Here is a 20081-nt window from a genome sequence, read left to right on the forward strand (position 1 = left end):
CAAAACAAGGAAACCAAAGAAGGAAACAAAACAGACAAGGAAAATCCTTAAACAAACAGGGAGCATCTTTGAAATCCACTCAATCCGTCTACTTAAGTGCTGTTCATTCATGATAATCTTGATTTTCTATCTAGTTTTACATTTTCAACAAAGTAAGCATCATTTCGTTTAAAAAATGACCTACATTTGAATTTCTATGTAACAGCACAGATGCACACGACGCTTTGCATGTTAAATACGTGGCTTTATAGCCGCTTAAATTTCACACGTGCCCCCTTTTTCAATAGTAAATCTGTTCTGACATGGCTTATTGTCGCAGGATCTAAAAAACACTGAGATACAGAGGGTGCCCGACATGAGAGTTTCGATAGCAAACGGGCTATCTACAGAGAAGCTCAACAGACAGGGGAGGAAAAAAAAGCCGCTCAGCTGTCACTCAGACTTTTTAATCAGGCTGAAATGCTTTGCTGCAGCGAGGGGGGCTCAATCTCTCCAGACCACATTGCCATCGCTCATGCTGCTTTCTTAATTAGCAGCGAGTGGACAACAGCTGTCAGTAGCCTGGAGGACAGAAAGTTATCAGCAAAAAGGGACGTGTGGGAAGGAGAGAGCCGCGGAGAGGGCCTGTTAAACGTGTAAGTGGCCAACACACGCAACAGCCACGGCCACAGTCGAAATGGCACGCTGAAACATGGCCCTATAAAGCATCACCGAGAGGATGCTCTTCCTACTGGCTTTAGTTGGGTTGCTTTAACATACGACTAATGGCATTTTTCTTTTTTTTTTCTTTTTTTTTTTTTTTGGTATTCCCGTAACAGGAAAAGTTAAACTGAGAATAGGAGGAAATGGGAAGGCCATCCTAATGTCTCGATGGAAATATGCGGGGGTCACCTCAAAGGCACAGCGTAATGAAGTCTTCAAGCCTGCTCCGGAGGTTTGGAGCACAGAAGTTTTAACTCTGGGGAGGGGCCCAGGGAAGGGGTGCAGGATTTCTAAATTAACAGAGAGAAATCTTAGCAGAAGACACAAACTTAATCAGAGTCAACTAGAAGCTATGACCTCAAACAGCATGAAACAGAAAACCTCTGCCCAGTCATTATCATTTCTGTATCAGATTCCCATGAGCCTAAGTCACTGGTTATGACCTTCTTGTGACACACGTTACTCCAGCGTGGATCAAAACCAGACTTCTGTCCTAAAGAGGAAATATCGTCTGCTCAAGCCTTCCACGTGGTTACCTGACAATTCCCTGGCTCACTGGACGATCATGACGTTGGATGGTGGCTTGGCTCGGGCTAGGAGACCACACAAAGGAACATACAAAGTGTGTTCCTCAGGATACTGCACTGCACAGTTACTGTTCTTCAGTGGTTCCTGACTATATACAAGCTCCTCGTACCCGACTTCAAGGGAAATACATTGGCTCAGCCCATGCTGGAAAACCTCCCCACCGTATTCCAGCACCTGAGGTTCAGCAGGGCACGTGAGCAGAGTTTGGAGGGTGCCTTTCTGGGCTGCCAAAGCATTGCTCATGCTGCATATGAGGTATATCAACGTTGGACCTGGAGCACTCCTCCCAAACCTCCACCACTGCCCCTCATGCTGCAGGGAACAGCACAAGCTACTGTCCCTTTCTGGCTTTCAGCAGTTCACTGACCACAGAAACCACTGCATGGGAGTCCCATGAAGAGCAGAGCTTACCAGCACGACACCGTGAAACCTTTCCTCCGACGACAGCCCAGTTAGAGCAGCTGACTCTGTGCTTCTGGCTCTCGGGGAAACTACCTCGCTAGCAGAGGCAAGATGCAGGCTCAGCTCACAAAGAACAGAGGAGGGTAAACACGAACTAAAAAAGAAACGCTTTTTCATTTCAAAGAAATAAAATAATAGCCTCCCTCTTGGATGGAATGATTGCTGCAATTTGTGGAAATGGGGGAACTCAATGTAATTTGTAGGCAATCAGATGCATTATTGAAATTGCTCACTGCCCGTGTGTTAATGAAAATCTGCCATCTCCCTAATGATCACTTGAGCTTCTTCAAAGAAGGTGGACGTCTTTCAAATCTGGCTTTAACCTATCCAGAAAACATGAATTTGGAGCAATTTTCTGAAGCCTGTCTGGTAGGCTGAAGTTCTGGCACTTCTAAATATACATCGGCTTTGTGAGCTTGAACCCACACGAGGGAAGCTGGGCTGCAGATGGAACCATTTCCCCAAGCTGCCAGCAGACCAGCAACACATTTAAAAAACCTCATCAAATTAAGTGCTTAATTACAACTCAGACTTTGAGACTTTGGAAATTAGGATAATCTTCTGGGAAATTTATTAGTCTCCCGCAAAAGAAATTGCAACATACAAGCCAAAAAAAGCACGGAGCTTAGAGAGCATTATCCCATCAAATCACACCTTGTGCTAGATTCCTCACCCTAATTCCCTGAAAATATTTGAGGTGAGATCCTCAATTTAATTGCAGATTCTCAAGGCTCAGTGAAAGATGAGGATCAACCTAAGTAGAATGCTAAATCATCAACAGTAACCTCAGGTAAAAAGTCGAGAAGCTTTTTTTTTGAGGAGCTGGTGGAAAGCTGGCTGTGCAGGGACCTTCTCACACTTGGCTTGGTGAACGTACCAGAGGCAGGGCCACAACGTGCACTGCATGGAGAAGATCTCACCACAGCCACTCTCGCAGCCACCTACGTTTTGCCAGCAAAGCATGGCTCCGTCCAGCCTTGCCAGCTCCATTCCTCTAGGTGGCATGCTCTGTGCGCACCTGCACTACCTACAAACAAGCGGTGCCCCCGCTGCACAGCACTGTCTGCCGCCCTCCCTGCCTGGTGAGAGCTGAAATGCGTTAAAACACGACAACCCACTCGGAGGGTACGCAGCTCGAGCGACGAACTGAACAGCCAGCAGAAGCTTATGGAGAAGCAGACATCATCTGACCAGAGCAACAACTGAAACCCTAGCAGTAAATGAAGCAGAGGCAGAAGCTGTACTTACTGTTCTCACCTCGCTACAGACAGCACGGAGTCAAAGGGACAGAACAAACACTTGCACGATGCTCTGAAAATATAAAGCTCTAAATAAACATCAGGGATTATTACTCATTTTCCTTTTTGATTCATGAAATTATTACATCAAAGGAAACTGAATCTTGTTTTCCAAATAAGCCAGAACACCCCCTACTTCCCACTGCTACCACCCTCGTGAACCATCCTGACACATCACACCCAACAAGAGCGGCTCTATTGCCTGTGGGAGATGTACACGTACTGCCCGTGGCTGCGACACGTACCGCTGTTTGGGGCACATCCCTCTGCATCTCCAGGACAACCCTGCTGAACCAAAACCTTGTGACACAAGCTCTCTGCCAGGATGCGGTACCAAAAAGCTATCAGCCTCAAGCAAAGTCAGCTCCGTGATTAAAAACAGAGACAGGCCATACCAAAACCCCCCAGCTTATCGATTAGGAAGCTTGGGACAGGGAGGGGACTGCATTACAAGCACGTGCCTCGTCCTAACACAAGTCCTAGCACAGGACTTGGCAGAAACCCAGCCTAAGTAACACCAGTGCTACAATGTTAGGAAATCCTAGAAGCCACGGAGCCAGGAGACATACCCTTACTGAGACAGAAGCTGCTCCATCAACTCACAGTGGGGTAAATCAAATAAATTCATAGCTTGGAGCAAGAGACAGGGAGTGTCCAGGCGAGCCTTTACAACCATTAACGAGCCTGAAGTTAGAAACCTCCCTGTAAACAATCCTACAGACTTTGCCACCTTAAGAACCAGACACTTTGTCCAGTGTAAAATTCCAAGCAAGTGAAAATACGAAAGCAGCTACTGACACGGCTCAGCCACACTCGAGGGGCGATCATTTAAGCTCGCGCTGCTTCCTACTGATATTAAGGCTTTCCCGAGGTTTTTCATAGGGCTTACTCATAATGAACAGCTGCTCCAGCAACTGCTGGACTCAGCATGTGCATCCTGCCCTGAGAAAAGTCATCGATAGATCTCAGCACAGAAAATCGCACTCTCTTTAAAACAATTCAGGATAGGGTTTACATATCAACTGGCTCCGTGCCACCGACACTCCCTTAAACAATGGTCACACCCTGTATACAGCTAAAAATGAAATAGCTGAAAGGGAGGACGTTTTCTGCAAGTTCCCAGGGTAAAATGCATCTGAGAAGCACCGGTTTGGGACTGACATTGTTCTAATGTGAGAATAAAGCTCTGAGACCAAACCGTATTTCCTTCACCCCCACCCCAGGTTTATTCACACAGAACAAAACCAATCTGAGCTCCCTTTTTACGCTTCTGACGTTCCGTAACAAAGAAATCCCAGCATTTTATAAACCCATCAACTAAACTAGAAGTACCGCAGACTGAGCTTCAACCTTTCATGAATGTCGCTTGTGGCACCAGGGAGGCCGTTTGCCAGCCACGGGTCGGTCTGAAACTCTTCCAGTGTTGATCTTCTGCTCAACACAAACGTTTCGTGATCTGCTTGTACAGTGAGGCCCCGGCCACAGAGATCTCCTTGTCTGGCACCGCTGCCCACAGTGCAGTCACAGTGAGACTGGGTGTCAGCACAAACATCATTGTATTAATTGCATCTGTTGATTAAACCAGCTCTAGAACAGCCTTGTTTCACTCTTCGGCTTCATAATGCAGTACTGAAGTGCTCCTGTAAGTGTTGGATGGATGAGGCAACAGAAAAAATACAAAAGCATTTGTAAAGAGAGTCCCACTGCTGGAATTTGATAGGCTGCACAGCTACAGCTGGAATTTATATACGTTGTTTGCTCACATACTCCATAGCTTGCCTTTTTTCTCAATTTCATTCTTTTTTTTTTTTTTTTCAAACTTCACAGTCAAAGCTGGCCAAATGCACACACTGACACCTGTGCACAGATTAAAGATGTGTGAGGATGCATAAGCAATCCGAAAATAGTTTAAGAAGTTGTATTAGACACTAACTCTTCTCACTTGGGGAGTTTACAATGGCTCTCCACCACATTTTGGAAGCTATCTTTGTCCTTGCAGAGCAAAAAACCCTTCAAATCAGGCAAAGACCAACACGCTTACCACTGTGCCGTGCAGATCTTTCCTTCCTTTCTCCCTCAAATGAACTATTTTCTACTGTTTCACATAAGGTCAGCAGATTAAGGCTACTGAAAGAATGGGATTTCAAAATTCACAGTCACAGAATATCCCGAGTTGGAAAGGACCCACAAGGATCATCGAGTCCAAGTCCTTATCTCTCTGATTCAAAACAATGTGCAACACATCCACTTCAAGCTGGCATTGCTCACTGGGGGGGAAGCCCATGGAAATACCCACTGACCAGCTTTTATCTCCAAACAAGGTCCTCACGCTTGCAGTTAATCAAAAGCTCAGGCTGGCAGAGATTTTGGTTCCCTCCGCTGCAGGCTGGGGTAACGCAGAGCAGCCTCACACAGGAGAGGCTTTCAAACACTTCTGATTGCAACTCCGCCGCAGAAGACAGCTCTGCACTACGGAAATTGGCACCGATTTACCTGCAAACACCTCAAGCGGTCAAGGTACAAAGGCACACTGCAAGGCTTCAAGTTACCAGCTTCCTTAACCAGGCTGGGCCTCAGCTCTGTCTGTCTTCTTCCACAGGGAACCACTGTGCCTGCTTTTTCCTCTCTGTGTTTTGCGAAGTTGGATAAAAACAAAGCAAAACCAGGTGGCCCAATGGGGAACGGGGACAAGGACTCCAGAACTTTCCCCCAAAATGCACACGCACAGAAGGTGATCAGCGCTAACTTCGGGCTCCGACGTGCGCCTGCTCACTAGCCTGGCTGCTCTTCCGTTAAACGTTTGTCACAGTCAAGTGTGAGACTCGAGAGCAGCACGTGGAAAGTGAGTCGGTGCCCTCGGATCCGCGAGTCCCGCTCCCTGCTTACACCTCGTCCTCCTGCTGCAGCCCTGCCTCACGCAGCAAAGGAGCTGCGCAGCGACCGCGTGTTTGCTCCAGAAAACATTAGCGCCCTGTGCTCTCCCACACTACGTACCAACACGAAAACCATCAGCGTTTCTGTCTCTCAGAGGTTTCCCTCTTCTGCAGGGGCTTCGAAGTAAGACGCCCTTCGTTTCCAATCAGCATGCAGAAAAAGAAAAACCCCGGCAGATAAATTGCCTCCTACGTTTCGCCCAGAAGCCGAGACAATTACTGCCAAAACCTGCAGTTTGCTTCAGTAGACACGGCAAAGCAATCACTGCGGTTTATTTCATTTTCAGTTTTATGGAATATGTAAGAAAAATAAATAACGATCTCAACTGGACTTCTCCCGACAAGCACGATGTCGACCACGGGCCTGAAATCACATTTTGCCCATTGCAAAAGAGAAATTGGCAATTCTTCAGCTGGTCTGATTCAGGATAAAGGGCGTTTACAGCTGTATGAGTTAGAGGATTTGGGGAAAGAGAGATGTTTTCAATTCCTTCTGGTTCATTTACTAAAATCTAAACATCATAGCTTAAAATAATCCCGACAGACAAAGCAGGCCAGACCTTCCTACCCAATACAGCACTACCACGCACTGCACCAAGAACTGTCTGAATGGTCTCCTTCTGTAAAAGAGCAGGGAGGGAGAAAAATAAACCGGAGCATTTACCCAGAAGAGCAGAAGCCTCTCTACCTAGACCCATTTGTTTCACTCCGCAAGTATTGACAGATGAGTAATGAAAACTCTGCTGCAGACACAGGCTCTTCTTCAAGACAGCATCAGTTAATAAACCACAACCACAGCTGCAAAAATATTAAGGAATTTAACCAAAGGACTCCTTCAAGGGCACGGGAGGACAGAAGGAGGAGCCAGTTTTTGCGCTTTGTTATCATCCCAAAGCCCAAGACCTCAGCGTGCAGCAGCACCACAGAACGGCGTTGCTGCTCTGGGCGTAACACCCAGTAACAACTTCAGCAAACGGGCGCTGCTGAGCCGTGACATTTCGAGTAGGATTTTGTTTCCCCATTGTGATAGCACTTGAAACATTACACCGGGTTGCCAAAGCTTGTAGATGCGAAGCACCTCATCTGAGAAGAGTTAAAAGATAAAAACAAACGAAAATAATAATACAAAACCCACAGCCTGTTAGCTCTCCCCACAGGGCAAGCCACAACAGCGGTAACCTCGCAGCGAACGCTGTTTTGCATAAGTCATCAACTTTGGATACCAGATTCAGATTGGGACCTCAGTCAACAGCCATGATCACACAACACACGCGCTGAGAGCGATTTCGGGATCAGTTACGCTTTCGCTTGATGTGGGAAATTTTTGGCTATTGCCAGCAGACCAAGTGACCCATGGCTGCAATCTTACACGTTATTATTTACAGCAGCCGTGAGCACGCACAGACCTCGAGAAGTACCAAAACAATGACATAAGCGATCAACACCCTTCAGGCGCAGCTGCGGTTGTTGCTAACACGCTCACACACCTTGCTGCCAGCGCCGCGCGGGATATGCGGACAAACCCACCTGCCCCGCTGCCAGGAATAATCCCTCGGATGCTCCCTCGGCTTCTCCTCCCGTATCACGTTGCCTTCAGCCACAACACGAGGCGTAAAACACCCAGTCAGGTGGGAACTCTGGACACAGCCAACATGGGCAACTGCCAGGTCTGTGTTTTTTTCTCTACGTGGCTGCGCACGGGGAAAAGCCACAACCCAGACGGCCCCAGGCAATGACGCACGTTGCGCCAGCGCCTGGTCAGGGAGATGGTTTTGATCCTTTCCACCTTGGCACTTCCCAGGCTGCCAGCCAAGAGAAAGCTCAGGGAAAGTTTCACGTCTATCACTTGCGGTCTGCCTGATGTCTCCAAGGAGCCCTCGCCGTATTGCAGTGAAATGTACACCTAAGATTTGAGGTCTACTGAACAAGGCTGTAATTCAGGAGAAAACCTAAGAGTAAGATCTGCCAACGCATATCTAAAGAATTTGTATAAACGCTTTCACCTGAGACAGACAGGAGCAAAACCATCTTTGTTTAAAGTCTATATGGAAATACACAGACGGTCACAAGACTCTACGTCTCTCTTTTCTTGCCCTGCCATTTTTACTGCAATATTCAGCTTTGAACAGCAACCCAGTGTCCTTGATCGCCTCCTCTGACCCATCCCCAGAAGAGACACACGTTTCCTTTGTTCCAAAAGATTTTGCTTTTCCTTGGCATTCCCCAGTCTAGGCCAACCACTTCACAATTCGAGCAGTCTTTGTTCTAGCAGCAAAGGAAACCATTTTTATCAGCGTTTTTACCTTTCAGCCTGATGCCAAATCATCTCAGCTGAAGGAACGTGATACTCCACGCCTCCCTAGGCTGAGCAGCACAAGGGAAAGCAAAGAAATGTAACTTTAAAGCTCTAGCATCTGTTTCACCTTCAGGAAGCAGCAGCAAATTAGATAAAAACGCTGCTAGCTCACAGATCCGCCACCAGCAGCAGGGTGAAGACTAAGGGAGCTCCTGCAAGCCTCCCCTTGTGGTGCACAGGTTTGCTCTTAGCTCTCAGCAGCGGTTTGCACAGGACAGGACTTTCTGGGGGCAAGGGGGCTTCTTGTCTTTGGGGACGAGGTTTGGCAACGTGGTTCGCTAAGGCAAAGCGTCTCGCTTTGTGTAACTGTAGTACCAAGGAAGGTGCAGAAAAACGTCCAAGGGGACAGAAACCTGCCCGAGGATGGCACTCTTCCCCCCCGAAATGAGCTGGGAATGTTCAGCGTTACGGTCTGCGCTACTCACAGTCTCGTGGGCTCTTCGTATAGCCTGTGGCAAAACAATGTAATCAACATTAAATCGTTTTGACAATTGCTGGAATCCTTGAGGGACTAGGAGCGATGGGAATAAAAAATATATACAAAATAGATCATTAAAAACCGTGATTTTTTAAAAATGTTTTACATTTCATCTAAGCAAAGCAGTATGCATTTCAGCATAGGTGCAACTTTAATTCAGCTTTGCAAACCTGAGTAATTCTGAGCAAGGATATTCTTGAATCACCACAGATCTCTCTTTTATGAATTTATCTGACTTTCATACATTTAGAAGCAAAAGCTTATTAACTGACACAAGTGTGCTGGTACAAGTCAGGAAACATGGAGAAGTTTCTACGCAGTGAAGAATCTATGCCTCATCATTCTCAGACCTTGCTTATACACAAGGGCTGCATCAATTAACTCTGCAGAGGTTAAACAGAGTAACTCACCGCACAATTTCCTCATTTTTTGAGGATAGTCAGATCTTTCTCGTGCTTGTGAATTTAAAACGCAAGATAAACTGAGACGTGTTTAGCTTGACAGAATGCCTGTGCAACACAGCATAAAATCACAGCCTTAGTTAAATCATCAAACAGCAAACTGCACCATCCAGGCTGTAGAAGAAGACACTGTCCAACTGAGAATCACAACACCGGCCATATTCAAGAGAGCCACCACACTGCAAACAACGTACTCTAAATAGCATTTCATGAATTCCTTAAAGACATCTGCACAGGGTGGTTCCCCAGCCTTTCAAAGGGCCTCTCCTGTAAACTACAACAGACCAAACTGACAGAGCAGGAGACCGAAGTGCCGCTGGTCTGAGCGGTGAAGAGCAAACAGCTAACCGCAGAGCACACAGAAATTAAGCCCAAAGCAGAGACACCCCACCTCAGTTCTGCCGGTTATGTTCTCTAAGGTATCGCTCACAAAGCTTGAAGAAAAGGTTTCAGTGTCATAGGACTTTCAGAACCACGATGCTTTTTGGGTGCAGCAAGCTTCTCCCCTGTAGGAGCCTTGGAGGAGCAGTCCCCAGCGGTAAGAGTGAACTCAAACCATCACCGCTGCAGGCATGCTCCAGCAAAAAGCTGGCATCAGACTTAACGTACAATTCCGTGTGCTCTTTCCGAGGACATTTATCTAGACAAGGCACCTCCTGCTCCAATGCTCTATATTTTCTGTTAAGTCCCTTTAAATTCATAGCTGAGCTCTAACCAAACCTGGTGGTAGACCTTCCTAATTCCTCAGACTTCCTATCCTCATATGTTTATAATTTAAAGTATCTTTTAATTAGAAAAAACAGAATCCAAAAGATAACGTATCCCCCAGTGAAAGCTGGGTTTTAAACATTGTCCTGCTTTCTGAAGCCCACCATCAGACGGCCTCACTGAACACAGCTATCTCGTACTATGCAACCAGAACGAAAATATTGATTGCCCCGGGTGCCCTTTATTACGTGACATTTGGTTCGTAAAGGAAACTTTCTAAATATGGAATTAATTCCTACGGCTATTTTACCTCCTCTTGGGCAGTAAGGACAGGACAAGCTGGTAGACTGAGAACCACACAAAAAAATATCACAAGGTAGGGAATAGAACGATGCATGCCGTATGCTGCAAACACGTTGGTTTGCCACCCGTTACTATAGCCTACCTGCAAGCTATGATTTAACAGCTCTAGAACTACCTATTTGGTCTATTGGTAAAATCCTGTCAAGGCTTAATCAACCAACCAAGTTGCAGAACCCTTTTACTCCAACATTTACTAGCTGTCAGCAACTCTTCCTTGACTTTAAACCTCTACTGATTTTTTTCCTTTCTTCCCAGAAGCCTAAGAAGGAAAATCTCATCAGTCCTTTGTGGTATGAGGGGGAACCAGTCAATATTGTAACTCCCCCAACACTCCGTGAACGCTCTGATACGGACCATCTTATGCTTCTGTGTTTGCCCACTCCTTCCTTGCTCTCAGCATGAGAACGTTACCTCAATAACTCCAAAGATGAGCTATAGTACCAGCCGTAACAGCAAATAACCTCAAGGGAGTGTTTCAAAGCTGAAGAGCTTTCCGTGAAACATGCAACACAAACAAAAGCGGACCAACAACCTTACCCAGCAACTTCCTTGGGATGCTGCACATAAGCATCCCCACGTATGTGGGGATGTGGTCTCTTTCTCACACAGATGAAATTGTTTCCTCTGTGAGCATCGGTGCCACCAGAAGAGATCCGCAATGTATTTTTAAGAATGGGTGCTCCGGGTCAGGTACCGTAGCAGTAAACTTGTCATGCTGCAGGAACGTGAATAGCAGAAATGCAGAACATTCCTTCAGCAGCACGCCCCAACCTGCAGGGTTCCTGCAGCTTTTCCGGATGGCTGAAATTCGTCTTCTGTCTCTTTGCCTTGGAACAAGGTGCCATGAAAGCTGCCAGTTGCCTCCTCCTTGCCAGCTTTCCCTTCCTGTTATCCCCCTGACTTTCCCTATCTGCTCTGCTTAGCCCACCATCCCCTCCTCTTCCAGCATTTGTGGATTGGGCTTCCTCTCACTTCTTTTTTTGGGGGTCTTTCCTACCATTCCATCAGCAGCTCCACTTGCGATGTCCTCTTTTCCTTCTCTATTCTCCTTTTATAGCAGCATAGAGTTCTAGGGCTGCAAATTACAACTTGCAAAGGTGAATAAACCGAGGTTTCCTGCAACCAGCTCCCCCTTTTCATCTCATCTCTATTAAAGCTCTGAGAATGACACGCTGTTCTCTATTACCATCCTGACAATCTCTTATCTTCTCCAGCATCTCTCAACTGTACAAAGTGGAATCCAAGCTTCAGTTACTTAGACAAAGGCAACAAACAAAGCAAATATTCCTGCAATAGCTGGGTGAATTCAACACTTCTTCCACACTGCTATCAAATGGCTGAATCCTCTAATTTACTGATGTTAATAAAGAAGACAGATGCCACACCAAAGCAGAATCTCCCAAAGGAAGAAATACCAGGTTTCTCCCACTTGTGCTATACAGAGGAACAACTGAAGCCCTGCTGACAGATTACAGGTCCCTGACTAAAACAAAATACTCTTGGCAAGTGAAATAAGGACCTAGGTGAGGGACATTTGTGTGACGTTCTGGCTGCAGCAACCTTCCCCTCATCCCTCTGCGTGCCAGGAGGTTAGCAAGAGCCAGTAAGAGTTACCACCACAGAAAATCACACCAACAGATATATTTAGTCATTGCGGTTCAAGGAGAACGATTGCTTGCACTGAAAATAAATTTAGCAATTGTTTCCAGTTTCTGCTTTTTCATTGACTAAGGCACAACCCAGCTGCTTAGCATTCCAGGAGCCTTCAGCTGTCTTTTTTCCACACTCGTTGTCCACTTCCTTCTTAGAACCGCTGCGACCATCTCGGTCTTGCGCCAGCCGTCCTGCAGGCGACATTTCTGACCACACCACTGCTGAAGCTGTGCAACACAACACCTGTCAAGCCTGTGATGACTTATAAAAATGTAAAATTACACCCTTTGTGCCATTTCCTTGGAAGCACTAAGTAACGATCATCTTGCATTTGCCTCTACACAAAACTACACAGGATTGTCGATGCTCTTGAAACAAATTACAGCAAAATTCAGCTGTGATGCCACTTTCTGAGGGGCCCGCAGTAGGAAATGCAGAAGATGATAAAAGCGTCCAAAACATTTCACAGAAAATTATTACTTGGTTTACAAACCCTCAGTAGAAAAACCACTTATATTGGTCAACTGCAGCACTTCTAAGTGACTGATGTGAAAGCATTCACTTAAATCGAGCACATGGGGTAGAGGTACGGGCACAACTGAACCAAGAGAGCCGTGCCTGCTAACTCGCCTGCACTTAACTTGGAAAAAGAGAGACTGCAGAAAACTGCATAGGCATAAAAAAATGAAAAATAAAAAAGCAGGGTCGTTTCCAGGCTAACAGAATGATCCAAGAGATGACTACAGTTCAAGTATACCTTTTCCAGAAATAAGAACCCAGCAAACTTCACCTCAATTCAGAAACACGAACAGACGCACAGCTCAGAATGATGTAAATCAGCACGGAGGACTCTGGACAAACAGTAAAGTTCCTCTCAACACAGGAATGATCTGGCCCCCGGAATTGTTCTATTTTGCCATGTGCTTTAAGAACAGAGTTCTCTCTCCTAGGATTACCACTCAACGTTTATATCACCAATACCGGAGGAGGAAACTTCAGAGATGAATTTGCTTATCAGGCAAATGCTTATCAGAAAAAGGTGAAGACAACAGCATTTTCAGTCTGCGGGGAATAAATACCTCCAGTTGAGTCCTGAGCTGAACAGAGATAACTGACTGCACTCCACGCAGCTCAGTGCTTGAAGCAGTGGTCTCAAACAACCTTTAGCAGACAGCTATTGAAAAGGCAAGCTTACAAGGGGTATGAAAACCCTGCAAGAAAGTACAAGATTAAGACTGAAAACTTCAAGTAGAATAAACCTTCAAAGTACAGCATCCATATGTTCCTTGACTTTAATAAAGGGCACTGTTGAATGGACCTTCCTCACTGGAAAGCTTGTATTTTTAGACCTGACGGTGTCTTACTGCTATCTTATTCTCCTTGAATGATGCAGAATAGTTCAACTCCCTGGAGCGTGTAATCCATCAGGTAAATAAATACAGGAATTCATGCATTGCCATGGTAACAGGAAAACCAAGCAGAATCTGCAGCCTTCTCTGCTTTCTTGGCATCCCTGCTTTGGATTTTATATCAAAACTATATAACTAAGCAGGGTGAGAACGAGTATCTCCTGTAAGTAAAGACAAGAAGTACAAACGTATCGCTTCTGGAGTAAAGAAAAGCCAAGGCTGGATGCTGTTCTTGCTCCTCAAGTCAAAGGGGGATCTGCTTTCAGAAAACATCTGGGGGCCTTCCTGGCTGGAGCCTAAAGAAGCGGGGATTCTACAAGAAGTAAAACCGAAATGCACCGTCCTGCTCAACATTACCAGATGGCTCCCCTTCGCTCCAAAGCAGCGCTATGAATCACTCCACAGTAGCCCTTCGGTGATTAAATAGCAGTACCAAGAGGCTCCAGAGGGAGCCTCGTCCTCCCATCCTTGGTGGACAGGATGGTAGCTATTATCTATTATCATTTCTTTATTTTTTTCTATTATGAAGTGTTGACAACGTGTTTTGTTTAAAGAGCCAGGGAGTAGAGATACATGTAAGATCTCTAGGGATCTCACCCTTAAAACATGCTTTTCAAACCCACAGCCTGACTAGATGAACATTTTCTCCTTCATGCAGAGTCAAACCAAAGCCCCAGACAATTCTGAAGCTATTCACGATAACTCGTTATCAGGCAACAGTCTATTTTATTTACAACATAATGGGTCTTGCATGCGTTTCCGTTCCCATAAGGAAAAAACAAATACAAACGTACACAAAAAGGCAGACCTTAGACCTCGCAGCATTTGTTTCATGACTCTGTATCCTTTGTTCTGCTACTGTATACATTTCAACAAATATTATTCCAGTATTACTGCAGTATTACAGGCTCTGTTTATTCGGTGACTGTTATTATCTGAACTTTGTGTCAATCACAAGTTCAAACACTCAGAAACAGTGATCAAGAACATCCTGCACAGAAACAGCTGGCTTCCAGCCCTCCTTCCCTCCCCTTCCCCGTCTCTTCTCCTCCAGTTTATGTTTGGACTGGATTTTTTTTTTAATAATACCCTTCTTAAAGAAATTACAATACAAGCAGCTGTAAGAGGACAGTTTCCCAAATTTACAGTTTCTCTTATTCAGCAAATCATCACCACGATACACACCCACTAGAAAGAACGCCTCCGCATCAAGCCTTCACCCATTGCATCTTCAAACTGTACATTTACAGCACTGACCTGGGGACGGATCCTGCATGATGTCTTGAGTTCTTCAATGGGAGTTCAGTGTGTTGCAAGGTCGGGTCTCTAGGTTGCGCAGCGTATGATTTTTGTATGGTATTTTTGGCCTTTCTGTTCTATTGTTTATGGAACCGCACTGCATTTGTGTGTGTCTACAGAGTCATCTTCCCGTGTTTGAACTCTTCACGCTGCTTCGCTGGTGTGGAGTTATATGTACTATTCTCACAGGGTTATTTACTGCACGCGAATAAACAAAATGTGATCACTTATTCATACATCTGCAATTACTGTCTATAGCGCTATCAGCATTTACTAAAACCCCAAGCCAAATTCACCTCTAACGTTAACAGGTGGCAATAGTTTTAGAGCTGGCCCCAGGTCTATAAATGCCGCTAACCCCTTCCTTAAGCAGTTACCTGCTTCCAGGAGAAAAAGCGGCAGCGATATACCAGTAAGCATTGGAAAGAGAGAGCCAGAATCCCCAAAGCAAAGCATTACATTGCGATACTATGTCAGGGCTGGTGCATCGGATTAACCTGCGATATTTCTGGAATAACATTTGTCCCGTGATGCGATGCACACTTGTTAGACAGTGACTTAGTGCTGAGAGCTGGAAACGTGCCTATGTGCTGCGCTTCAAAGCCGGCTGCCAGGCAGCCAGTCTGCTCATCCCTTGAGGCTGCTCCAGAACCGTAGCACAAGAGAACATATTCTTGTACAGCGCAGCACAGAAGCCAGAACAAACCGGGATCGAATGATCAAAACCAGAGAAGGGCTGCTACCAACTCTACTCCTTTGAAATAGGAAGCTTCCTAAATCAGCGGCTGCTGAACTGGGAAGCCTGAATGCTGTACTTCACACATCCTAACTCACGCTGCTACCGCACGGTCCCCAGTAGGAAAGTGTCTAGCTGTTCCTTACAATAAAAAAAATACAAAACAGCATTGATTTTTTTTTCTCTGCTAACTAAATGCAACATAATTAAACTAAGTAACTTCAGCGCTTGATTTGTGAAACGCTAACTGAATCTTTAAGCGTACTGCTCCCACTACATGGAAAAAACAGGGGCGTTCAACCACCCAAAGTGACAACTGAGAACCAGACACGACTCCAGAAGCGCACCGAGACAACACCATCGTGCTCGAGCGTTCCCTGGGAGAGCAGGAGAGAGCCCAGCTGCCTCCCCCGGCCCTGGCTGTAAGGCAAGCGCCCCAGGCTGAGGGGAGAGCCTCGCAAGAAAAGAGGAAAAAATGAGCAAGTTCCCTCTGCCATCTGCCCACGGCCTCATCTTTTCTGATCTTGCACAAACACCAGAAGAGGAAAGTTGGAGAAGTTGCAATTAATCATCGCGGGTAGGCCCCAAAGCGTTGCAGCGCCCCGGCTATGCTGATGCTTTGCTACATTGAAAGGACGGTAATGGGAAGAAAGGGGAAAAAAAAATAAAAAAAGAGGACAGAAATACAAAGGAAAAGGGAAACAAAAAGCACACAAAACGGACCAGAAAACAAAAAGCCTGACAAAACCAGCGTGCGAGCCAGGCAGCGCGGCGGGGGCTGAGGGCGGCAGTGGGGCAGAGCATCTCCGCCGCTCCCCCGGCCCCGGCCGCCGTGACAGGAGCCTCCGGGCGGCCCGGGGAGCCGCAGGGTGCCGGGCCCTGCCCGCCTCCCCCCCGCCGGGCCGAGCCGGGCCCCGCCAGGCCCTGAGCGAACGGCTCCTCCGGGCCGCGGCGTGAGGGGAGGCCGGCGAGAGCCGCCTCCCCGCCGGGCTCCCCCCCGGGGGCCTCCCCGGCCGCCTCACCTGCTTTCTCCAGCTTGCCGGACATGTCGCAGCCGGGCTCCGGCGCTCAGGCCCGGCCGTGCAGGAGCCGCCGACCGCCGCCGCCTCCTCCCGCTTGCTGCCGGCTGCGATCCGGGAGAGAGGCGCTGCGGCGGGCTCGGCGGCGGAGCGGGGCAGCGCGGCCCGCCCGCCCGCCCCCCCGTTAGCCCAGCTCCGCCGGGCCGCTGAGGGGAAGAGGCGGCCCGGGGGCTCCCGCCGCACACGCACACACACGCGCCGGGGCCGAGCCGGGCCGGGCCGGGCCGCAGCTCCGCCTGCCGGCACCGCCGGGGAAGCGGCGGCACCGGGCGGGGCCGGGCCGGGCCTGGCGGGCGGCGCCTCGGGGAGGCCCCTCAGGGGCCGGGCTGCCGGGGGTGGGAGCCTCTGGGTGCCGGTGGCTGGGGGAGGTGGGCTCGGGGAGGACCTGGGGGATGTTCTGGAGGGAGGCGGTGTGGCCGGGGGAGGTGCGGGGCTCTGAGGCCTGCTGTGGGGGCACCACGGGGAGTTCCCGGCTGCTGGTGCTTGGAGATGAGCCTCGGGGTCCTGGGCCTCTCTCAGGGAGCTTAAACCTGAGCAGAATCATGGAATCATAATCACAGAATCGTTAAGGTTGGAAAAGACCTCCCAGATCTCTAATCCAACCATCACTCTACTACCAATGTCACCCACTAAACCATGTCCCTAAGCATCAACCAAGAATCCTAAAGTCCTCCTTCAAAAGCTCAGTGCGCCTACCCACTGAAAGGCTCTGCCTTTTTCACAAATTTACTTTTGGGGCAGAATCTTGCTTCTAGAGGTGTTGGCAGCAAAGTTAATGAACAGGGAACAAGGGTGGGATTTGCACAAACCTCACCCTAGTTTTTAACTAGTTGGACACCAGTGTTCAGCATCCTTGTGGCATCACATGAACACCTCAATTTCTACACGTGGCAGCTTCACTGCAAACAAACCCAGGTTCGCCCGCCACCACCACCAGCAGCCCCACAGAGGCTGCAGACAACAACACGCTCCAGCTCTCGGCTGCTCTAAACCCCATAGCTCCATGTTTGCTGTCCTCACATCCACACTGGCTGCAATTTGTGCTCAGGAAGCACTGACAGCTCTTGGTGGCAGGACACGAGCGTGGGGAGGTGCGGGAGAGAAGTGGGTTCTGCCTAGTGGAAAACGACAGCAGTTGGTGGCAATGGCCCTAGGCCACAATAAAAGGATTATGGTCCTATTTGAAAATGAACTCGTTTCTATGACTTAATTAGGGATAAACATCACAGCAGTACCTTGACTTGCAGGTGGTGTGCTGTGCTGCAGGCCAATAAATCTCCGGCGCTTGTTGAGGCAGCAGAGGCTGTTTACTTCCCCCTCTATCAAAATAATCATTCACGAGGCTGGTATTTTCGTAAGCTTTACACATGATGTTTGAAGTGACTTCATCAGCTTTTTTTAAACACCTCACACACGTGGGGCTGGCACAGGCTGTAGGAGAACACCTCTGGGAAGGAGAGCGCACATACTTCACGCATTAACTTTTTTGAGAATTGTGCCTGCTCCAACAAAACTCCTTTCCCAAGCGGAGAGTTCCTGACTGCGTTGTTTAAAAAACTTGAAGAAAAAAAGATTGAGGACAGATTCTTCTCTCACTTACACGGGTGTAAGAGGTGGCTGGCGTGGCCGTGCTGAGCTGTTTTGACTCACTCGTGCCAGTGAGAGTAAGTAGGAGCCGTGGCGGGTGATGCTAATGTGAGCAGACCCGAGCGCGAGCACACACAGGAAGCAGCCAGATGAAGTAAGAAGCTGCTATTCTTACACGCTCTGTTGTCAGACTTGTGCAAGGAAGAAGGCGAGCGTGTGCGATAATGTGTGATACAAACAGAACAGCTACTGAATTGGAAGGGCTTTTCATAGCCGTTGATATAAAAAGCCCCGCTCCTCCTGTGTTGTATTGCGGTGGGGGAAGCTGAAGCTTCCCTTGTCTTCTGCATTAAGATGCAACTTGCAACGCTGGGAGAACCCAATGCTTCTAAATATCCCACTGAGCAGGCTGGGGGGAAAAAAACACCCTGGATCTGATTGCGGGGATGTGAATGAGCTGGGCCGGGGAGGCGGGCGGAGAGCTGGGAGGGGAGGTGAGACTTTTCACAGCGGTACGGAGCGGTGCGAGCTCCTGCGGGGATGTTTCCTCCTGAAGGCTCGGGAGAGAGGGAAGGGGATGATGGTATCTGGTTGCCTTTAAGAGAAAGCAACACTGAAGTGTCCTGCAAAGAACCAATTTTTCAGGTGCCAATGCTACGTCAGGCAAAAGAGAAGAAGGTGCCAGGCCTTGGTACCAGTACTGATGCTCACCCAGCAGCAGGAGGCACGCAGGGGGGACCAGCAACCTGTCTCCTTCCTGCGATGTTTCTTTGCTGAGAGAAACTACCCAGCAGCAGAAGTGCCAGCAGCACTCGGGTGGCAGTTGGCCTCGGAGCCCAAACCTCTCCCAGCCATTCTGCTTCTGCCCCGGCCCGCAGGCAGACTGCACCGCACAGGGTCACTCGAGGCCCTGAACTTTACAGCTGACCCACGGAGCTGCAGGATTAGAGCAAGAAGTGCCAACACCATTGCTGCAATTAGAGAAGAGCACTCCTGCCCTCTAGTGCCATTCCCTTCTCCCGAGCTGCTTTCTCCCACCCCAGATCCCTCACCTGGGTCTGCTCCTCTCCACTTGTGGGGGTAGGGTTGGGGCGATGCGGGGTCTGCCCGTGCAGAAATGCCAGGAGATAGCAGCTGGTCACCCCCAAACCCTGCTAAGGGGGCTTCAGTAGCAGGGAATAACTGGGATGGTGCAGGGAAATGCAGTTCAGCCAACAGCCGTCTTGCACGATGGCTTCTGGACTAGTGCTGGCCTCGATAATAATTTGGGTGAGACATGAGCAGCTCCCTAAAGGCCCTATTCAAGATACATGATGAACCCCAAGTGACAGATACGCAACAGTGACCTGATATTGCTCCTGCCATGCAAATGCATTCCTCGGGGTGGGCAGCATTGCTACTGGAAAGAGGTGAAGACATTTTAGAGGAAGCAAACTAAAGCACAAGGACAAGATTCTCAGTGGCTGTTAACTCCTCTGAGGTCTGTGGTGGGAGAATAAAGTGTGGGGAGATGTGGAGGAGAGGAATTGCTCAGGAAAGGAGAGGCGGATGAGGTGGGTAAGAGGCTCGGAGAAGCAATGCAGAAGGAGACAGATCCAGGAGCCAAGTCCAAGAAGCAGGCAAGGACAGAGCAAGGACAGAGCATCTGTATCACCCCCCTGGAAAGGCGCACGTGTGATGTGGGCTGCATCAAACTTGACACAAGCAAAAAGACCTTGATTTAGAGTGCATCCCCAGTTTCACCCTCAGCATTCTGCAGGTGTTTTGGTGCAATGGCTACTACCTGGCTGGTGGTCCTGGCTGCAGGACGACCCCGGAGCCTGATGCACCGGAGCGAGCCACGAGCTGCTGCGTGGAAAGCTGGTGGCCAGGGCTGGGCGAGGAGTGGGTTCCCCAGCTGGGAACATGCGGGTCTCATCCTGCACCTGCAGCCGCTCGGACCTTTCCCTGGCCCAGGCAGATGTGCCCC

General features: G+C 48.4%; 1 protein-coding gene across 9 annotated transcripts in view; it reads right to left on the reverse strand.

The window, feature by feature from the left end:
- The window catches only part of RAPGEF1 (Rap guanine nucleotide exchange factor 1), an 83352-nt gene extending 66713 nt beyond the window's left edge, over positions 1 to 16639 (reverse strand). For 8 of the 9 annotated variants that reach the window (XM_035341295.1, XM_035341300.1, XM_035341299.1 and 5 more), the window contains exon 1: positions 16469 to 16639. In XM_035341295.1, coding sequence (XP_035197186.1) covers positions 16469 to 16493 — 25 coding nt within the window. In that variant the 5' untranslated portion in view covers positions 16494 to 16639. Of the gene's footprint in view, positions 1 to 14668; positions 14909 to 16468 lie in introns of all 9 variants that reach the window. The other variant, XM_035341294.1, reaches the window with a different exon arrangement.
- Positions 16640 to 20081: the final 3442 nt, after the last annotated feature.

Source organism: Oxyura jamaicensis, chromosome 17 (genome assembly GCF_011077185.1).
Source record: "Oxyura jamaicensis isolate SHBP4307 breed ruddy duck chromosome 17, BPBGC_Ojam_1.0, whole genome shotgun sequence".
Taxonomy (NCBI): Eukaryota; Metazoa; Chordata; class Aves; order Anseriformes; family Anatidae; genus Oxyura; species Oxyura jamaicensis.